General features: G+C 35.5%; 1 protein-coding gene across 2 annotated transcripts; it reads right to left on the bottom strand.

Annotated features, from left to right (window-relative positions):
* Positions 1 to 17: 17 nt before the first annotated feature.
* LOC123551319 (uncharacterized) lies at positions 18 to 15,017 on the bottom strand. 2 transcript variants are annotated; one of them, XM_045340183.2, is made up of 11 exons: positions 14,784 to 15,017; positions 9,810 to 10,006; positions 6,205 to 6,399; positions 5,282 to 5,341; positions 4,752 to 4,820; positions 4,254 to 4,313; positions 3,642 to 3,707; positions 3,347 to 3,415; positions 3,002 to 3,058; positions 2,062 to 2,181; positions 18 to 1,288 (listed from the first exon to the last, which is right to left on the bottom strand). In XM_045340183.2, the coding sequence occupies exons 2-11, from the start codon at positions 9,988 to 9,990 to the stop codon at positions 1,272 to 1,274; spliced, it is 894 nt and encodes a 297-aa protein (XP_045196118.2). In that variant the 5' UTR covers positions 9,991 to 10,006; positions 14,784 to 15,017; the 3' UTR covers positions 18 to 1,271. The 2 variants fall into 2 exon arrangements, with proteins under 2 accessions (XP_045196118.2, XP_045196110.2); XM_045340175.2 differs by having other exon boundaries at positions 14,847 to 15,015.
* Positions 15,018 to 19,424: the final 4,407 nt, after the last annotated feature.

Genomic DNA, 19,424 nt, shown 5'->3' on the forward strand with positions numbered 1-19,424 from the left:
CCCATTTTTTCTTAAACACAATGTATTTTAGGTTTACAAGTGTTACTACTTCATAAAAGTTTCAAAGACTGACCTGACACAAGTGTTAAAGAAAAATAAATAAAGAGAACTGAATATACGTGGTGTTAAAACGACTATGGGTCCTAGTGTTCTACATAATATAATATAAACATTTCATTAACTTGTGCACGTGAGCACAGCACCCCAGGACATCCATTTTTACATTCTAAATAAGTACATATATCACTAAAATCTGCATGACTTAATATGGTCAATAACAACGTTCACTTTACGGTTATAAGTTTGAACAATGTATATACTTTTACTTCTTGTATTTTTTAAGGTTGATTGTCAAACCAGTACTTAATTCGATTATACACTCGATCATTCCACGTATATCTTACACCATGTTCCAATGTTAAGACAAATTCACCATCTTGTATGGAAAACAATACAACATTACTATATGTAAGTGTTAAATTCTGTCAACACGTCCAACTTGTAGATATGAATTACATCAATAGAATTGTCTAATTTTCCTCAAACTATATTGCATGTACACTGCGATGATTTCAGTCGAAATATTAAACGAAGCTGCATACTTGATATTTTTCATGCGCTAATTTCCTGGCAAACTTAATTTCCTGGCAAACTTGATTTTTTTTCAAGCACTAATTTCCTGGCAAACTTGATTTTTTTCATGCGCTAATTTCCTGGCAAACTTGATATTTTTCATGCGCTAATTTCCAGGCAAACTTGATTTTTTTCATGCGCTAATTTCCTGGCAAACTTAATATTTTTCATGCGCTAATTTCCTGGCAAACTTGATTTTTTTCATGCGCTAATTTCCTGGCAAACTTGATATTTTTCATGCGCTAATTTCCTGGCAAACTTGATTTTTTTCATGCGCTTATTTTCTGGTCGTATTTGATTTTGTTCATGCGCTAATTTCCTGTACCCCCTCCCCCCTTGAACTCAAGTTGTTAATAATTGCAATATAAGAAATTATAACAAAACTAATTCTGCAGAGTTATCACCCTGCATTTTCATTGCATTTAAAATCTATTTCTGTTAAGAAAATAATGCGCCTCATTTATTATATAGACTATACACTACCAGCAACATTGTTGATTCATAATAGAGTTTTTCATATACGCATTAACACTTTCTCTTTCCAGTTTCATAAAAGTTTAACACACTTTTGCCAAAGAATATATTATGCAATATCGTATAATTATATCATTTGCTGAATAATATCATAAAGATCCCAGCTAGTCATCTTGAGCTTCTGAAATATATAAAAAATAAAGTATGAATTACTTAAAATGAATAAAGAAGCTAGCTTGCACTACTGCTTGTTCGGATCGTGTTATCATTCATAAACTGTCGTGTCACATTACAGTTTTAAATGCCAATAATTTAGAAATATAATAATCAACTTCAGAATGATCACAAAATCATGTTTCCAATTAATGCATGTATAGAACTGCTCGAATCAAAACAAACACATCTTCGATCAGCTCATATCAACTTTTAGCCTGCCGGTGGCAACTGATCCTGCCTTTGCGACCAGTGCAGACCAAGATCGTGCAGGCTGATCATGGTCTGCACTGTTCGCTATTCAGTCAGTAAATTTTCAGTAAACACCCATTTGATTTTTACAAGCGGTACTGCCCAAAATGGACGATGGACCAGTCCATTTTAGAAATTTAGCAGGGTTAAGGTTAACTAAGGAGGCACTTTTCATGCTTACTGATACAATTTTTATAACCGCAAATTCTACAGTGATTTACAGTCTGGCTACCAATTAGATAACCTTTTTTCTTAAGTTTTTAAAAACATTTTTCTTAACTTCTATTTTTTTGGCTTTTATCATCCGAGTAAATTTCAACTTAGCTGTGATAATCTTATGTTCTGAAAAGCAAAGGGCATGAATATAAACATTTAAAAATCCTCAGAAGTTATCTTCCTTTGAACAAAACATAGGGACAGTATTTTTTTCGCCTGCTTTCTAAGCGTCACCTGACTATAAGCCGCCTGAATTTTAGGAAAATACTTTACTTCGAGATTTTTTCTTCACAGAAACTGACTGGCTAAAGTACGATTTTTTCGTAGACACATCTGTTGTTTCGGGCTCTGGAAAATCCGAGGGATTATGGAAGCGAAACCGGCTCTCAAAGTCTAGAAAAAGAAATCATATTTGCGCCATTTAAACATTTTTTGTACTGTTGCATATTTAACAAAATTGTTAAAACGTTTTACTGTTATCAACGTATAAAACTTTCTTTCAAAGGATTACAAAGCTCTCAGATTTTATTTCGTAAGTGAATAATTTAATTGAACGTGGTTGTAAACTAATTCATTGTTATTTCTTTTAATAAACACATCTTATTCTCGAAAATATATGAAAAGGTTGTTATATAGATGTTATTACATGACTCCTTAGGCCTAAAAATTGTTTGTTTCCGGTATATTATTATTATTATTATTATTATTATTATTATCCCGACCTACCCTAAAAATTTGCCGCGACCCTAAATGTTTTTATGGCGTTGGAATTTTTGTTTCCGATATTTTCGCTATTTTTCATACTTTTCGCTTAGTGTTGCTCTTTCTTCATTGTAAAAAAATGTCCCCCACCCCCACAAAAAATGTCCTACATACCTACCCTATTTTGTTTTGACATGTAACAAACAATATTTTTAAGGCCTTATATATAAATCGCCGTCCTGTATGTATTCAACACATGTTTACTGGGCTAATTAGTCAAAATTTTAAAAACAAAACCCTGAAAATTATTTTCTGATGTCATGTAATAAAACACTTATGGAATATCTTTCTGGTCAATAGTCAAGGCGCTCCATCCTTCGGACCTCGGGCAATAGTTTTGACTATTGACCGGCAAGTCATTCAGTAGTGTATGTTGTTAATAAGCGTAACAGATTTGCAGTATTTCCAGGAAAATAAAAGAGATTAGCTGAATATTATATTTGAAAGTTACCATCTGTTGCTACAGGTGATTGCACTCCTGACTTTGAATGTTTAAGATGGGGATGTTCTGAAAGAAAGAAAATCTAAGTAAGCCATCAGTAAAAAAAAATACCAGACAGAAGTTTATTCAAAATAGGCGAGTCTTCATTAACTTTTGCCTTCGAATAAAAACATCTTGAAGCCCGGGATGCAAGTGGCTTCATTCATTTCACACATGATAGTATATCTATCTCAACCTTAGAGAATTAAATGTCCGTCGAATAAGATACACTTTCTTACAATCCGGTCTTTTATGAAAAAGAATTAAAATATGATCGATTTTTTTGTAGGTATTAATATGTGATAATATACTTACCCTCGACAGAATGGGCCGAGTGTAACTGGCTTTTTGGTGGTCTACCAGGAACTCCCGTATGTACGGACTCTGAATGATATTATGGTACTGTTTAATGAAACATTCTAACTCCAAGAGAAGGAAGTTTAAAATATACATAATGAATACCCACTAACTTAGATACGTTTTTACTACTTACTCCATAGAACAAACAAGACCGTGTGAAGAATATGTACAGTATGTGACAATTTTGTGCTACATTAATTTATATTTAGTTTTCGTATACTTAAAGTCTCTCGGAGCATCAAAATTTTACCTATAGATGAATTTGAACTATGGGACGTCTTTGGAGGTCGTGCTGGTGGCAGCGCGGGAGGGACCTCTGAAAAAAAATGCACAAATCGATCAACGCTTACCAAATAGGTGTTTTATTTCTCAAACAGTACACAAATATGGCGGTCGTACAATGTGAACCGTACTGAGGTGGCGGCTACAACTCTCTCGCAGGAGACCAGTTCCTGCTGGAGAAAGACCACATGTGCATATCTGCGCATTATTTCATCACGCGCGGGCACCTGGGTAGTACCACCGACCTTCCGTAAGCCAGCAGGATGGCTTTCTCATGCCCTGAGTGAGGCTCGAACCCAAATCGGTGAGGGGCAAGTGATTTGAAGTCGGCGACCTTAAGCACATTGCCACATAGACCCCCACACGAATTTGTAGCTGTTGGGCAAGTCGGGCAAGTCGTTTATTCTGAAGTTATATCTATTTTAAGCACTGATTATATATTTGTTGTAATCATGTCCTCTGTTCAAAGAAACACATGCAATATTAAAACACCGGAACAGATTCTTTAAAAAATTTTCAATTCCACCCCCACCCCATACACACACAATAACAAACAACAAAATAACTGTTGATGTGTTACCTTGTGTATTCAGCTGTCTTTTTGTTGTATGTGCTGGTGGCAAAGGTTGAGCAGGAGCACCTAAACAGAGCAAATAAAAAAAGTTTAATACAGGTCTAAGTGGAATAATGAGACGATTACTACGTCATGTGAGAGACTCCGTTTTCGTACTATTTATGTAAAAGTTCCGACATGTATTGTTTCTTAAAGCTTAAAATATTTGCCATCGCATGTGCCTAACCTATTTGTCCATATTCACACTGCTTCCAACATACCTACTAAAAATTCTTTGTTTGATATGAAAGACGAAAAATATTTTGAAAATACATTTTAGCTAGCTTATCGAAGAAGTTATGCTTATTTTCTTAGGGTACGAATGAAACGACCCAATAAAGACAAAAGTTTCATCAGAATACAGTGTAGTTTTACAGAAATATTTGAACATTAGTTAATACACCGAAATATACTTACCAACCAAAACAGGCATTTACATGTATTTTAAATAATTACGGTACTTACTTTGATTTGTTTGGCTCTGTTGCTTTCTTGCTGGGGGACGGGACACCGGCGGAGGCGGCGGGGCGGTTTCTACAATATTGAAATAATGTTACTGCTTCTATAATGCAATTTTGTTATTCTTAATGTAAACTATATGAGAATCGATAAACAAATTATGTGCATTATATTTTTTATGTTGTGCCCGAAGTTATGACCGGATATTGACCAACAACCCTTATTTCACTGTTGTTAAAACTCATATCCGGTAAACTCACTCGACAAGGATATTTTCTACACTCAGATTTATTTAACCCTTGACTTGCTAAATTTGTATAATGACTTGTCCATCTTTCAATTTGGACAGTACCATTAGCTGTTAAAAGGGGTGCTTACCAAAGATACTGACTGAATGGCAAACAATGCAGGTCATGATCAGACTGCACGGATGTGCAGGCTGATCATGATCTGCACTGTTCGCACAGACAGAATCAATCGTGTCCAGCATGATAAGGGTTAAATACCATTATATTGATATGATTAGTAAAGATTACCGTATTGAGGTGGAGGCCTTGTCGGAGGACGTGATGAAGGTGGAGGCGGGGGTACATCGTCTGCAGAAGAAAGTGCAATAAATCAATTACCATATCTTAGTAATACTTAAAGGACTTTAACGAGAAAGTTGACAAGCACTCCCACACATATATAAAATTTCAAAATCAAAGCGAAAGAAATGTAATTTTTTTATCAGTCATGCTTGGAAATAGACTATATACTAGTATAAATAAAAAAAATTTGTTTCTGCATACTATTTATTCTTCATAAGGCAGGTTTCTTCCTATGAAATAGAACATGGAAATAAATATTTATTTTAACCGTAACATCCATAAGATATATGCCTTACTAGACTGGCTGCTAATCAATCTAATGACGTTTCACTCAAATCCCAGCAATGATATAAGAGAAGCAGTCTGGACATATTTTATTAGAATGACCTTAGAGGGGCCATAACTTCCAAACATTATTCGAGCAAAACGCGCAAACTAAGTTACATAGAATATATGTATATTAATCAAACGACCATAACTCGGTGAAAAACCGTTCAATCATATTCACATCTAGGCTTAGTACTGATTATTTCTATGAAGTGTATTCAACTGTCACGACAGTACGTGTCAAATCCAAGCAATGATCATATAAGAGAAAAAGTCCGGACAAATTATTCAAAATGACCATAAATGCAAGAAGTAATCCGAGCGGGATATGCCGACGACATGCACACCTAGACTTGACTTCATATCAATCACACTTAAGTCCGACAAATGGTTTCACGGAGAAGCGCGGACAAACTAAACGCTAACGGCGAAGGTCCATCATGAAATGGGAATACATGATTTTATGCAAGAACGTTTTAGACGCTACTCAATGCAGTAAGCAAGTACTCGTAAGCTGTCTACATATTATAGCAACACTGTACTTGTTTTTGGTTGTCTTTGACGTTGATGAACTGCGGACTGTGCAGTTGTCTGCCCATGACTGTGAAAACTTCCGGCGTGAGCGCTGTGTTGCTGCTGTTGGTAATGATGTTGAGATGATTCGCTTTGTGACCTCTCGACATGACGGTGTGTGCTCGGATCTGAGTACGCCTTGGCTGTGTTTCTGTCGATAAACGCTGTAAACAAAAGCAATGCAATCGAAAAAATATAGCTGCAACTTCGAATGAATTTTGTGATTATTTCACTACAGAGTAAAATAAAAACTATCAAAGAACGGTTTCTACCAATAAAATCATATCCTATAAACGGAAAACAGACGGAATATGTATGAAAATCGACCGTTTCATTACAAGCAAGTACAGCAAACTGAGATGAAGGATGTCCTAGTACTTAGAGCTCTTTTTGTAAGAGAGTTTAATTGTTGATATTCCTTTCTTCGGTTTTTGCTCTGTTTGTTACAGACGTGATTTTTCTGCCTTTTGGCGACGTTCAAAGCTTTTTTTAAAATTTGATCAGTCATTACCAACTTTTAGTAACATCTCGAAACCGATAAAGCGGGACAGATCTACCTATCATAAAAATCAATAAACCAATAATCCAATATCATCGCTACCGGACGGATTCGTTGATTTCCGTACTAATTGTTGTTGTTGTTGTAACACGGGGGAAAAATCGATAATTAACATCTTTGGTCATTATCTGATGCATTTACAGGCGGGCGGTTTGCTAAACGATATACTTGAATTGAATGAAGTTTTGATAATTATAAAAGTGAAAATCGGAACAAGTCGAAAATCTACATAATACTTTATTAATTGTCAAATCAAAGTAATATTTAAGAATATGAATATGTTATCTAAAATATTTAGAAATCGTTACATTTTATACATCGAACACATAGATTTACTTCCTTTTTAATACATGAAACATCATGCTAACGTATATCTATGTACAGAAAAGAGATATTTACACACAAGAAACTGTCTGTAAATAAAATAAATATTCAAGAATATGAATATGTTATCCAAAATATTTATACGCGCTTTCTTTCACATATTATGAACATTAGAATATGAGCTTTTTCTTTAGTGATTCTGAAATATTTTCAAAATTCTAAATCACTAACGTTTTTCGATTTTCACCGTAAAAGGTAGTAAAAACAGCAAATTCTCATGTATTTCCATAACATGAAATTTGTCAGTATTTAAGTTTTGAAGCCTTCATAAGAAATATAGCTTTTTTTTCAAGATATCTAAAAGGTATTTTTGTTGTCGAACGATCTGGAGGCCGGTCGCTTTAAAGAAAAAGAAGTATGAAATAAGACTTATACTTTTAAAAGGAAATACTTAACCCTTACCATGCTGGACACGATTGGTTCTTCCTTTGCAATCAGTGTAGGTCATGATCAGCCTGCACATCCGTGCAGACTGATCATGATCTGCACTGTCTGCCATTCAGCCAGTAACTTTTTGGTATGCACCCCTTTTCATAATTAATAGTACTGTCCAAATTGAAAGATAGACAAGTTCATTATTGTAATTTAGCATGGTAAGGATCAAGTTTCTTATATCGTGCCTAAATAGAAATATCATATTTGCGTGAGTTGAATAAGTGAATAAGTACTGCTGACAAATACTACTTCCATAGTATACTTTAACTATAAATATATTGTTACAGGAAAAAAAAACAACATTAAATAACAATAACTTCATCAATATCTCAATTTTAGAATAGCGGACTTAACTAAGTAATAACTTAAGATTTTTCGTGAAATTTGGGCCAGGATCTTTACTCAGTAAATATTTACGGAACAACTCTGTTAACGATGTGAATTCTAAATTTTTACTGATTCTTCCTACTGTCATACGATTCATGAAATAAGGGTAAAAATCGTAAAAACAAGTTTCCTGAAAGAAAGGGAAAAGACTATATAAAGACAGAAGAAAGTGAAAGACATAAATTACAACGCAAAAACCATAAAACCATAAAAATACCTATCACTTATTGTAAGTGGGGTAACTTTTATGACCCGCCTTGAAACAACACTGACCGGATATTGTTTACCCCTAGGCAATATTGTAATACACAATAAAAGTCAAAGGGTAATTTTAAGATATTTGTTACAATTAAATCATTTTATGCTTAATGTGTGTGCAATCTTGAGACTAAAACAAATAACAGATATCGCGTTTTTAAAACGAATGATTAAAGAATGTACCAAAAAAACATGCATTAATTTAAGAATACTGAATAATATATACAAAGGAGGTTCGGAAAGAAGCAGAATTATCAGTTCATCAAGGCTCTCTTTCAAATTAAAGTTTGGTCATATTATGAATAATAGAAAATTATTTTTTTTTTGTTTAAAAATTATTAAAAATCCCATATGAAGAAAAAAAGATGACCGCGTCGGAGATCGGACCCGGACCGCCACGGCAATAAAAAAAGTCTCCAGATCGTTCGGCAAAAAATAATATAGGTATCTGGAAATTAATAAATTAATCATCGCTATATTTCTTAAGAATGCTTTGAAACTCAATTACTGACAGACTATAATTTACGGAAACACATGAGAATTAGTTGCTTTAAGTATATTTTGCGATGAAAATTAAAAGCATTAGTATATTGAATGCGAATTGAACACTAAATCCTCCATAGCGTTATTTTAAACGACAGCGGATCTAGGTTTCGGCGTTTCTGAGTTCAACAATTAATTTGTTTTAATTTGTCTTATTACAGTCTTTTCATTTTTTTTTTCTTGTTTTTTTTTTTTTGTCAATGTGAAGTTGCCTACAATTCATAGGCTTTGAGCTATAACAATTTGTACCGACAAAGTCAGACTAGCAGACGACAATATTTTCCGTAACAGCTTCCGAGTACTTACGGATAACGGCGGAAAAAGCCGGAATTTTTTAAGAAATGTTCACTGTACACACTAAAATGCAAAAAGGACCAAACAAATCATTATAAAATTTAAAACAAATTACAAATAACGAAAATTGAATAATTTTTCTACATTTTTAGGGGTATCGAATTTTTGATTTTTTGCGGAAAATATCTCATTTTATCTGTTATATTTGAAAAAGTCAGTTTTTTTTACCCGTTTCCTACAGAGTCTATATGAACTGAGGTGGGTCTATTTAAAGTCAAAAAGGACCAACCAAATATTAAAATATTTTTAAAAAAAAATATTCATAATATCCGGAATAAATTAAACTTTAATTTGTGGGGTATCGAATTTTTGATTTTCAAATAGAACTTTTTCTATTTAAGTTTAAGTATTTTTTTCCTTCTTTGTTTATATAGGCAAATTTATCGATTTTCCAATAGATCGATGTTACTAAAAGTTGGTAATGTTGTATTGATTTCGCGCCATATTTTTTGGCCAGCACTTTCTGCTGTCAGTTCAGAGAGCCTTTGAGACTAACATGCAACTTCTCTATGGAACTGACCAAAACTTGCACTCGACAGGTAGTAACGGGGCACGAAATTCCCTCTAGTTTTCAAACGAGCGGCCCACGAAGACAAAGTCTAGAAAAGAACACAAAGATTACAGTAACACATATAAACCAAGCTGAATACTCACACTTTGTTTCAATGGCCTGCCTACGTATTGGTCTTGAAGGCAGAGGCGGTGCAGTATCTTGTGACTGATGATTTGATTGGTGGCTTTCATGACCAATCCTAACGTGTGTAACATTACTCTGAGCTTGAAGATTTCCCGCTGGTAACGATGGTCGACGGGGGGATGCCATAACTGTTGCCATTACTTCTCAACACGTACTGAAAGAAATGCCATAGGGAGAGAATGAGGTAACTCATATCGCTTTAATATTCAGTTATAAAGTATTTTAATCTTAGATGACACTTCGTACGTTAATATATATAAATATGAAATACTCAGCAAATACTCTAATGGCATGAAATGTCTTACTCATTAACATAATTTTTTTCTGACAGTCTTCTGTTATCGAGTTCGCATAGTTACTATTTTACTCTAATTATTACAAGAAACTGCTAGCAAATCATAATTATACTAGCATAGTTAGGTCCCGGGTCAAAAACGTAAAACGCCGAAGTTCAAGCCCATATACATAATGATGGATTTGAGAACAGTCTATAATTCGCTTACATACACTATTAATCTAGTCACAAAGTTTACGAAATCCAAAAAATATACAGGATTATATACAATCTCAAAATAATAACAAAGATCTAAACTTCTGAAGACTTCAGCGAATAACATTTAATAAAGTGATACATGCCACCTTAAAGATATTAAAACAGACATGAATGGTGGCTGATTTGTGCAATTTCGTTATATCGTACAGTGTTTAATGTTACCGATCACTTTTAAATTAGCTGTCTATTAATTTTTATCCAATTGCACAAGCGTTGTTACGCGCCATAGATTTTATATGAAACATACAAGTAGCAGGTAAATAATTTTTGAAATTCTAAACACTTGTCAATATTATGTTTCTATACTTAATGTATGCATAGCAGGTGAAAATTAAGAAGCGTCTACAAATTTCGCTTAATTTATATAAAAACAGCTTAATGAAAGTGAAACTAACCTGTTATGTTCATTTAATATTTACATAATGTTTAAGAATACGGAAAGAAGTCGGAAGTTATGTTGCGAATCGCTCAGATAAATTCATCTCACGATTTGTTTACAGTTGCATGTTGTGAAAGTCGCCTTTTATGCGATATATTTTTTGTGAAGTTGAAAATACCCATATTAAACAAAATTTAATGTATTGCAATTAGACGCTTTGGATGACGATCAAAGTGAACATTTTGCATGGGTTTTTACCAATTTTCTTCTGATTTTCTATTTCAGACATACATTTTATAATCAAATTTTGATGATTTTCTCCTTAATCCTACATAATAATGGAAGCAATTTGTTTTTGTCTTGACACTTCATAGTGCTATCATCCAAAATAAGTTATTGAGCACATTGGTGTACTAATTAATGCCTTGGATTGTACCTATTTAAATAACAACTGTTTTTATTTCATAAAACACAAGCGTAAGATATTATCTCCATGGGGAATTTTATTTTGTGAATTTAGGGTGTCATGTCCTGAAGGCTATTAACCGCTCCATCTCCTTTTTGAGAAAAATAACCGTTCAAAGGCAGTGACCTACAATAAGCTAGTTAATTGTACAGTACATTTTTGCTCAAATGTTATTTGCAATTTGTGTTCCTTTTTATACTTCAGAAATAAGATAAGCTGTCTAACCGACCAGGTTGAATTTAAGTAAAGTGTGAGGTTGCTGTGCCTAAAACGCGTTTAAGCACATAGTTTCCTTGCCATTAATGATTAAAAACAGAAACTTCACCTTTCAAATGCGGTGATCTCTGCTTTCTATACACATTAACTGTTTGTGTAGTACAGTTGTGTTCTATGTTAGTTGTATTCCTTTTCAGTTTAACCCGACAGGTTGAATTCTGGTTAATTTCGAGGTTTGCATGCCTCTAACGCGTTTAAATCTCAACTGATGTACCCTTTTTTAAAAAGGTTACTGACCGTTACCAGGCACAGTGTCCTTATTTCTTATTTTCAACTTGATTTTTTTCTGTACTGTTTTATATGCTGTATGTTGTCTTGTATGTTAGTGATGTATACTCCCTTTTTCACCCCTTCTAACTTTCTTACCCCCGCCTACTTCTTCCGTATCCCTCCTTTCTTTTACATTGTTCTGCTTATGAAAATATTAAAGGTACTGAACTCCAGCTCGTACAACATAGAAAGAAGAAAACTTTTAGATATCACAAATTATCGTTATATTTCTAAAGAAGGCTTTGAAACTTAGCTACTGACAGATTATATTTAACCCTTAGCCTGCTGGTGGCAAGTGATTCTGCCTATGCGACCAGTGCAGACCAAGATCAGCCTGCACATCCGTGCAGTCTGATCATGGTCTGCACTGTTCGCTATTCAGTCAGTAAATTTTCAGTGAACACCCCTTCGAATATTAAATGGTATTGCCCAAATTGAATGATGGACCAGTCCATTTTAGAAATTTAGCAGGCTAAGGGTTAATGGAAACACGTACGAATTAGTTGGTTTTGCTAATGTTTCATGCCCGCCCGCTTAGCTCATAGGGAAAGGGCAGATCTACGGATCGCGGGATCGTGAGTTCCATCCTCGGGCGGGGCGTACATATGTTCTCCGTGATAGTTTGATAAAAGATATTGTGTCTGAAATCATTCGTCCTCAACATCTGATTCTTGAGGGGAAGTTGGCAGTTACTTGCGACTGGTACAGAGTCAATGATATAAAATGTGGTAACTATTATTTAAAACATTGAATATTGTGTGATAGATGTAAGAAACATTTAACATGACTGTACTGAAGTAAGATTTTGCTGAGGATACAAAGTAATTCCGGTGAGTTTTAACACATAAATCTTCCATTCAATACAGCATTTATCACTGGTCCCTCTATTTCTGGTGCTGTGGTATTGCATAAAGATAGTTTGTCCTGGATATAGATGACATGTTATTACACAGTTAGCCTTATCACCACATGGTATTATAACAATGGCGCATTGCAATTTTACATATCAAAATACTGTATTTAATATAGCAAAACGTTTTTTTCTGAATATACAAGTTTAACAAATTTAGATATATTCTCAATCATTAAACAGTGCAAAGTATATATTATAGAATTGAGGAAAAGCTCATTGTACTTTTTAAACAACATATGAAGTAAACAATAATCGCAAAATTCAAAAGGAAAATTTAAGTTTGTATTGAAAATCTAATAATTATATCGATTAAATAAGGACGTAGATGAAACATGATAAATGATCGAGTTTTTTTTTTTTGGTATGTGATATCATGAAAACAATACCTAAGAATGATGAAAAACGGTTCCCCGTTTTGTTCTCTCCCGCGGGATTTTCCCATTTCATAACAATTTGGGGAATAAAATCTTCATTGGGAAATATTTTGGGGAAAAACTTATTGTTGTCAAGGGTAAACTTGATAGCATCGCAGAGTCTGTAGAAAATTTGCTTTAGCTTTTAATATGTGCATGCTCTTTTGTTCCGGAAATGCTAACCATAACGCGTGTCAAAATTATATCAAAGCGAATATAAGTATTGTTAGCTTACTGATATCAAATTACAATAGTAACAATGCCTATAGGGTAGTATACGTAAAACAAATATGATATTTGTTTAAAACGACCCAGTTATTTAAACCGCTAAAAATATAGATAGTAAGTTAATCGAATGTACACCTCTTTCCGACTTATCAAGTTGTACTGGGTTACACAAGATGTGTAAGACATTCCTAAATTCATAAGTTCACCTTCACAGATTGTCGTTTTGTCTATATTTACTGATAAGCGAAATGTATAATTGAACGCATATCTTTTTTTAAAAAAAGAAAAAAGAGTGTCATACATGTTTATTAATAAAACAGTTTAAGATGATCGCAAGTATTATGGTGGGCGTAGGTTGCACAAATATACAGGGTGTTAGTGTTTGTTCTGCATCAGGAAACACTATCAAAGGCTCCATGCGGCTATGTTACTACTTGACTGCAGACACGGCCATTGTGATACTCTTGCTGACTCAGATATTTTACTGATTTTTATGTATGTTCATAGTATTTGTCAGTCGTGTGTGTGGGTGGGGAAGGGGGTAAGTAATTCCGATTTTATGGTATCAGTTATGAAACGGCGACCAGTGAACCTAGGCTCGTATCCGGTCATCAAGGTTTAAAGTTTGAATCTTAAACTTATGAATGCCACATTTTCAAGTTGTCACAACTTTATAATACATCTATGCTAATGAAATTTTGCTGAGCGGAATGAATATTCATACTCTCTGTGCTTACGTAAGAATGACATAGCAAATATAGTATTAAGCTTTTTCACCCTTAGCCTGCTAAATTTCTAAAATGGACTGGTCCTCATTCAATTTGGGCAATACCATTTATTATTTGAAGGAGTGTTCACTGAAAATTTACTGACTGAACAGCGAACAGGGCAGACCATGATCAGAGTGCACGGATGAGCAGTCGCAGAATCTTTTGCCGCCAGCAGGCTAATTTTCAGGCTTAAACGTTAGTGAATACGAGCCCTAGATTCTGTTCCACTATAACGACTTGATCCGAGTAAGGAAAAGACAAACTATCCAGATGACTCGGTAGTGAGCTTCTGATCAATTTCCGTGGAAAACTTGGATGTCAAGTTGGATACAGAGACAAGTTTAGCAGGTACATGTACAAAGATATTATACGAAACTCGTCTTTAAATATTGTAATAATCTGAAACGTCACTATCATATTGCAGTATGCCATTATTGTTAAAATTGTTTTGTCCACTTTGAAAGAGGTGCACAACTAATGAGAAGAGAGGTGGGGTATGAGAGTATAGAGGAAAGAATATATCACAACCCATAATTCTCTGACATGATCTGCTTTCTTTATCCTATCTTTACACATACTAGTACACTGAACATATATATATATATATATACGGTATGTAAAATATATATATCGCAGGGATTACTTTTATAATGTTTTACATACCGTGTCTTTGTTAGATCCATATACTCCTTTCACTGTTTAAGAATGAAAAAGATCTTACTTTACCTGTATCAGTTGAACAATTATGATCCATTTAAATTTCATTCAATATTTCATTTTATACACAACCAGTTTTTACATTCGCCTTCATGAAAAGATTTTGGATTTACACCCGGAAGTTTTAGACATTAGATTATTTTATGTGTATCGTACATTGATAAGTGCATAAATACTAACAAACTTAAGAGGAAGTTTTCAACTGTATCAAATAAAAATAGAAATTTTGTTAACATTAAGTGTATTTTGTAATAAAACAGGGAGCGTTAAGGGGGAATTATTGTATATCTGTCTTTAGCGCTAATTCGGACATGAAACGAAATGCAACCTTTCGTTGGAGCTTTAGATTACTATTTCCAAAAGATAAGTATATAACAATAAAAAGAGAATTTTGTATAAAAACATTTATTTTAAGGATATTCATTGCCCAGCTGTCACTTAATTTTTTTTATCGTTAGGTATTTACTTCAAATGTAGAGCATCCTCGTTAAATGTATTTAACTTTACTGACTATATTGATTATTTGTTTACGCAGATCTACATTCAGAAAGTAGTCAGATGTCACAAAAAACAACAACAACAACAGTGGTTTATTAAAATCTTCAGGTTGTTTTATTGTGTTAGTACAAGTACACATTTATCAATGTAACTCATTGCAGACTTGGAGCGGTCTTCTGCGCATGCCTGAAAGTGATTATCAATTGTAGCGCACGGCAAAAATATGCATATTTTTGCATGTCCGCATGCATTTAGTGTACAATATGCATAAAATACTGACTAAAGGTTAGGGTTAGTATCACCATGGTTACAAAATATATACATTTAAGATATTTTCGTTCAAATTAAGTTAATCCGGTATGTACCGGAGACTGTAATTTATACCGGCGCTCCAAGTCTGCATTGAGTCACAGTCCACATTTGGAGGCAGTAAACAGTTTTGGGGTAAGGCTATTTTCCATAGGGCAAACGAACCACTGTGGCCATAGTCGACCTAACCCTAACCTCTAGTCAGTATATTAGAGTCATAATTTTAGTGGTGCAAAGCCTGGACTATGGCCGACAAAACTATAGAAAGTAGTGTTTCCCACAGTTTTGAGCCGTTAGTGTCGAATTGGCCGGGTGAAATTTACAAATAAAAGGCAATTTACGGAATGAAGTGCATATTTGAACTTCTAAGTAATAATAATTGCTAGAATTGAAGTTTCAGCGGCTAGAATTGAGTTCACTTATTTAAAAAAAATCAGTTGAGTAGCCTTGATCTTGATAGTATGACGTAATGACTTGCAGGAGCGTATACATGCTTCCTCTGAGCTAGCTTAAAGTGGGGTTGTCATTTTAGCAGGGACCTCAGGAAACTGGAACAGTGAAGAAACGTACGGATGGCACATATTTTGAGCTTATTTTCAGATTTACAGTGTTACTGGAGTATGGAACAGTGTAGCAGTTGGGGCTATCATTTTCAGGAAATTTTCTGCAGCGATTTAAAAATTGGCAAATTTAGCTTTTTTCGTCATCAGTTTCCGCGACCGGGAGAGCACAAAATTCAGGTCTTGTAAACAGAAAACTAGATATTAGAGATGTATTGTAGATGGTGTGTAACGATAGACATACAGTGATGTTAATGTTGCAATATCTTTATTTCAGGTGTGTGGTTACAGACTTTTGTGTGAGGCTTTGAAAGTTAGGTAGGCGACTCTAGGCTGAGGAGCTCAGAAAACTGTTTACTGCCTCCTTAATTTATACTGAATTCAGCTATTCAAGAGCAGTAAGAGCGTACTTTTTTAAAACACTGATCATACGCATAGATTTGTTAATTTTATCTTTACACAAACTATATGCAGTAACCTTTTAGATAAAATCAAACTTAAAAAAAGGTGTAAGGGAGATAAATGGGAAATTCTCTTTCAAGAATCTCCCTTAGATTATACAATTGTACCAGACACCATAACTGTTCTCTTTGGTCCACGCAGCTTCAGATATTTCAGTGTGATTTTTGTTTATTTAATCATCACGGTCTTGCGAAAGTTGAAGTACTTCCAGTTGTTTGGGCTATGTTACTTATCACGATCTCACGGGACTTGAAGTTCTTCCAGTGTCCTTTGTGTTCATTTAATCATGAAGGTATCGCGGAACCTAAAGTCGATCCTGTGCTATGTGTGACTTTAATCCTCACAGTCTCGCGAGACGCAAAGTCTTTTCAGTGCTTTGGGTTACTTTGCTCATCACGATCTCGCGGAACTTGAAGTCATTCAAGTGCTTTGGTTTACTATAATCATCACGGCCTGAAGAGTCTTGAAGTCCTTCCAGTGCTTTTGATTACTTTACTCATCATGGTCCCGCGGAACTTGAAGTCCTTCCAGTGCTTTAAGTTACTTTACTCATCATGAAGTCGCGGAACGTGAAGTCTTTCCAGTGCTTTGAGTTACTTTACTCTTCATGAAGTCGCGGAACCTGAAGTCTTTCCGGTGCTTTGAGTTACTTTACTCATCATGAAGTCGTGGAACCTGACGTCTTTCCAGAGCTTTGAGTAACTTCACTCATCATGAAGTCGCGGAACCTGAAGTCCTTCCAGTGCTTAGGGTTACTTTACTTATCACGGTCTCGTGGAACCTGAAGTCCTTCCAGTGCTTTGAGTTAATTTTTTCATCACTGTCCCGAGGAACTTGAAGTCCTTCCAGTGCTTAGGGTTACTTTACTTATCACGGTCTCGTGGAACCTGAAGTCCTTCCAGTGCTTTGGGTTACTTTACTCATCACGGTCTCGCGGAACTTGAAGTCTTTCCAGTGCTTAGGATTACTTGACTCATCACTGTCCCGAGGAACTTGAAGTCCTTCCAGTGCTTAGGGTTACTTTACTTATCACTATCTCGAGAAACGTGGAGTCTTTCCAGTGCTTAGGGTTACTTGACTCATCACGGTCTCGAGGAACTTGAAGTCCCTCCATAGCTTTGGGTTACTTTACTTATCACTGTCTCGAGGAACTTGAAGTCTTCCAGTGCTTAGGGTTACTTTACTCATCACTGTCTCGCGGATCTTGAAGTCCTTCCAGTGCTTAGGGTTACTTTACTTATCACTATCTCGAGGAACGTGGAGTCTTTCCAGTGCTTAGGGTTACTTGACTCATCACTGTCCCGAGGAACTTGAAGTCCTTCCAGTGCTTTGGGTTACTTTACTTATCACTATCTCGAGGAACGTGGAGTCTTTCCAGTGCTTAGGGTTACTTGACTCATCACGGTCTCGAGGAACTTGAAGTCTTCTATAGCTTTGGGTTACTTTACTTATCACTGTGTCGAGGAACTTGAAGTCTTCCAGTGCTTAGGGTTACTTGACTCATCACGGTCTCGAGGAACTTGAAGTCCCTCCATAGCTTTGGGTTACTTTACTTATCACTGTCTCGAGGAACTTGAAGTCTTCCAGTGCTTAGGGTTACTTTACTCATCACGGTCTCGCGGAACTTGAAGTCCTTCCAGTGCTTAGGGTTACTTTATTTATCACTATCTCGAGGAACTTGAAGTCTTTCCAGTGCTTAGGGTTACTTGACTCATCACTGTCCCGAGGAACTTGAAGTCCTTCCAGTGCTTAGGGTTACTTTACTTATCACTATCTCGAGGAACGTGGAGTCTTTCCAGTGCTTAGGGTTACTTGACTCATCACGGTCTCGTGGAACCTGAAGTCTTTCCAGTGCTTTGGGTTACTTTACTTATCACGGTCTCGAGGAACTTGAAGTCCTTCCAGTGCTTAGGGTTACTTTACTTATCACGGTCTCGCGGAACTTGAAGTCCTTCCAGTGCTTAGGGTTACTTTATTTATCACTATCTCGAGGAACTTGAAGTCTTTCCAGTGCTTAGGGTTACTTTACTCATCACGGTCTCGCGGAACTTGAAGTCCTTCCAGTGCTTAGGGTTACTTTATTTATCACTATCTCGAGGAACTTGAAGTCTTTCCAGTGCTTAGGGTTACTTGACTCATCACTGTCCCGAGGAACTTGAAGTCCTTCCAGTGCTTAGGGTTACTTTACTTATCACTATCTCGAGGAACGTGGAGTCTTTCCAGTGCTTAGGGTTACTTGACTCATCACGGTCTCGAGGAACTTGAAGTCCCTCCATAGCTTTGGGTTACTTTACTTATCACTGTCTCGAGGAACTTGAAGTCTTCCAGTGCTTAGGGTTACTTTACTTATCACTGTCTCGCGGATCTTGAAGTCCTTCCAGTGCTTAGGGTTGCTTTACTTATCACGGTCTCGCGGAACTTGAAGTCTTCCAGTGCTTAGGGTTACTTTACTCATCACGGTCTCGCGGATCTTGAAGTCCTTCCAGTGCTTAGGGTTACTTTACTTATCACTGTCTCGAGGAACTTGAAGTCTTCCAGTGCTTACGGTTACTTTACTCATCACGGTCTCGCGGAACTTGAAGTCCTTCCAGTGCTTTGGGTTACTTTATTTATCACTATCTCGAGGAACTTGAAGTCTTTCCAGTGCTTAGGGTTACTTGACTCATCACGGTCTCGAGGAACTTGAAGTCCCTCCATAGCTTTGGGTTACTTTACTTATCACTGTCTCGAGGAACTTGAAGTCTTCCAGTGCTTAGGG

The sequence above is a fragment of the Mercenaria mercenaria genome, chromosome 15 (genome assembly GCF_021730395.1).
Source record: "Mercenaria mercenaria strain notata chromosome 15, MADL_Memer_1, whole genome shotgun sequence".
Taxonomy (NCBI): domain Eukaryota; kingdom Metazoa; phylum Mollusca; class Bivalvia; order Venerida; family Veneridae; genus Mercenaria; species Mercenaria mercenaria.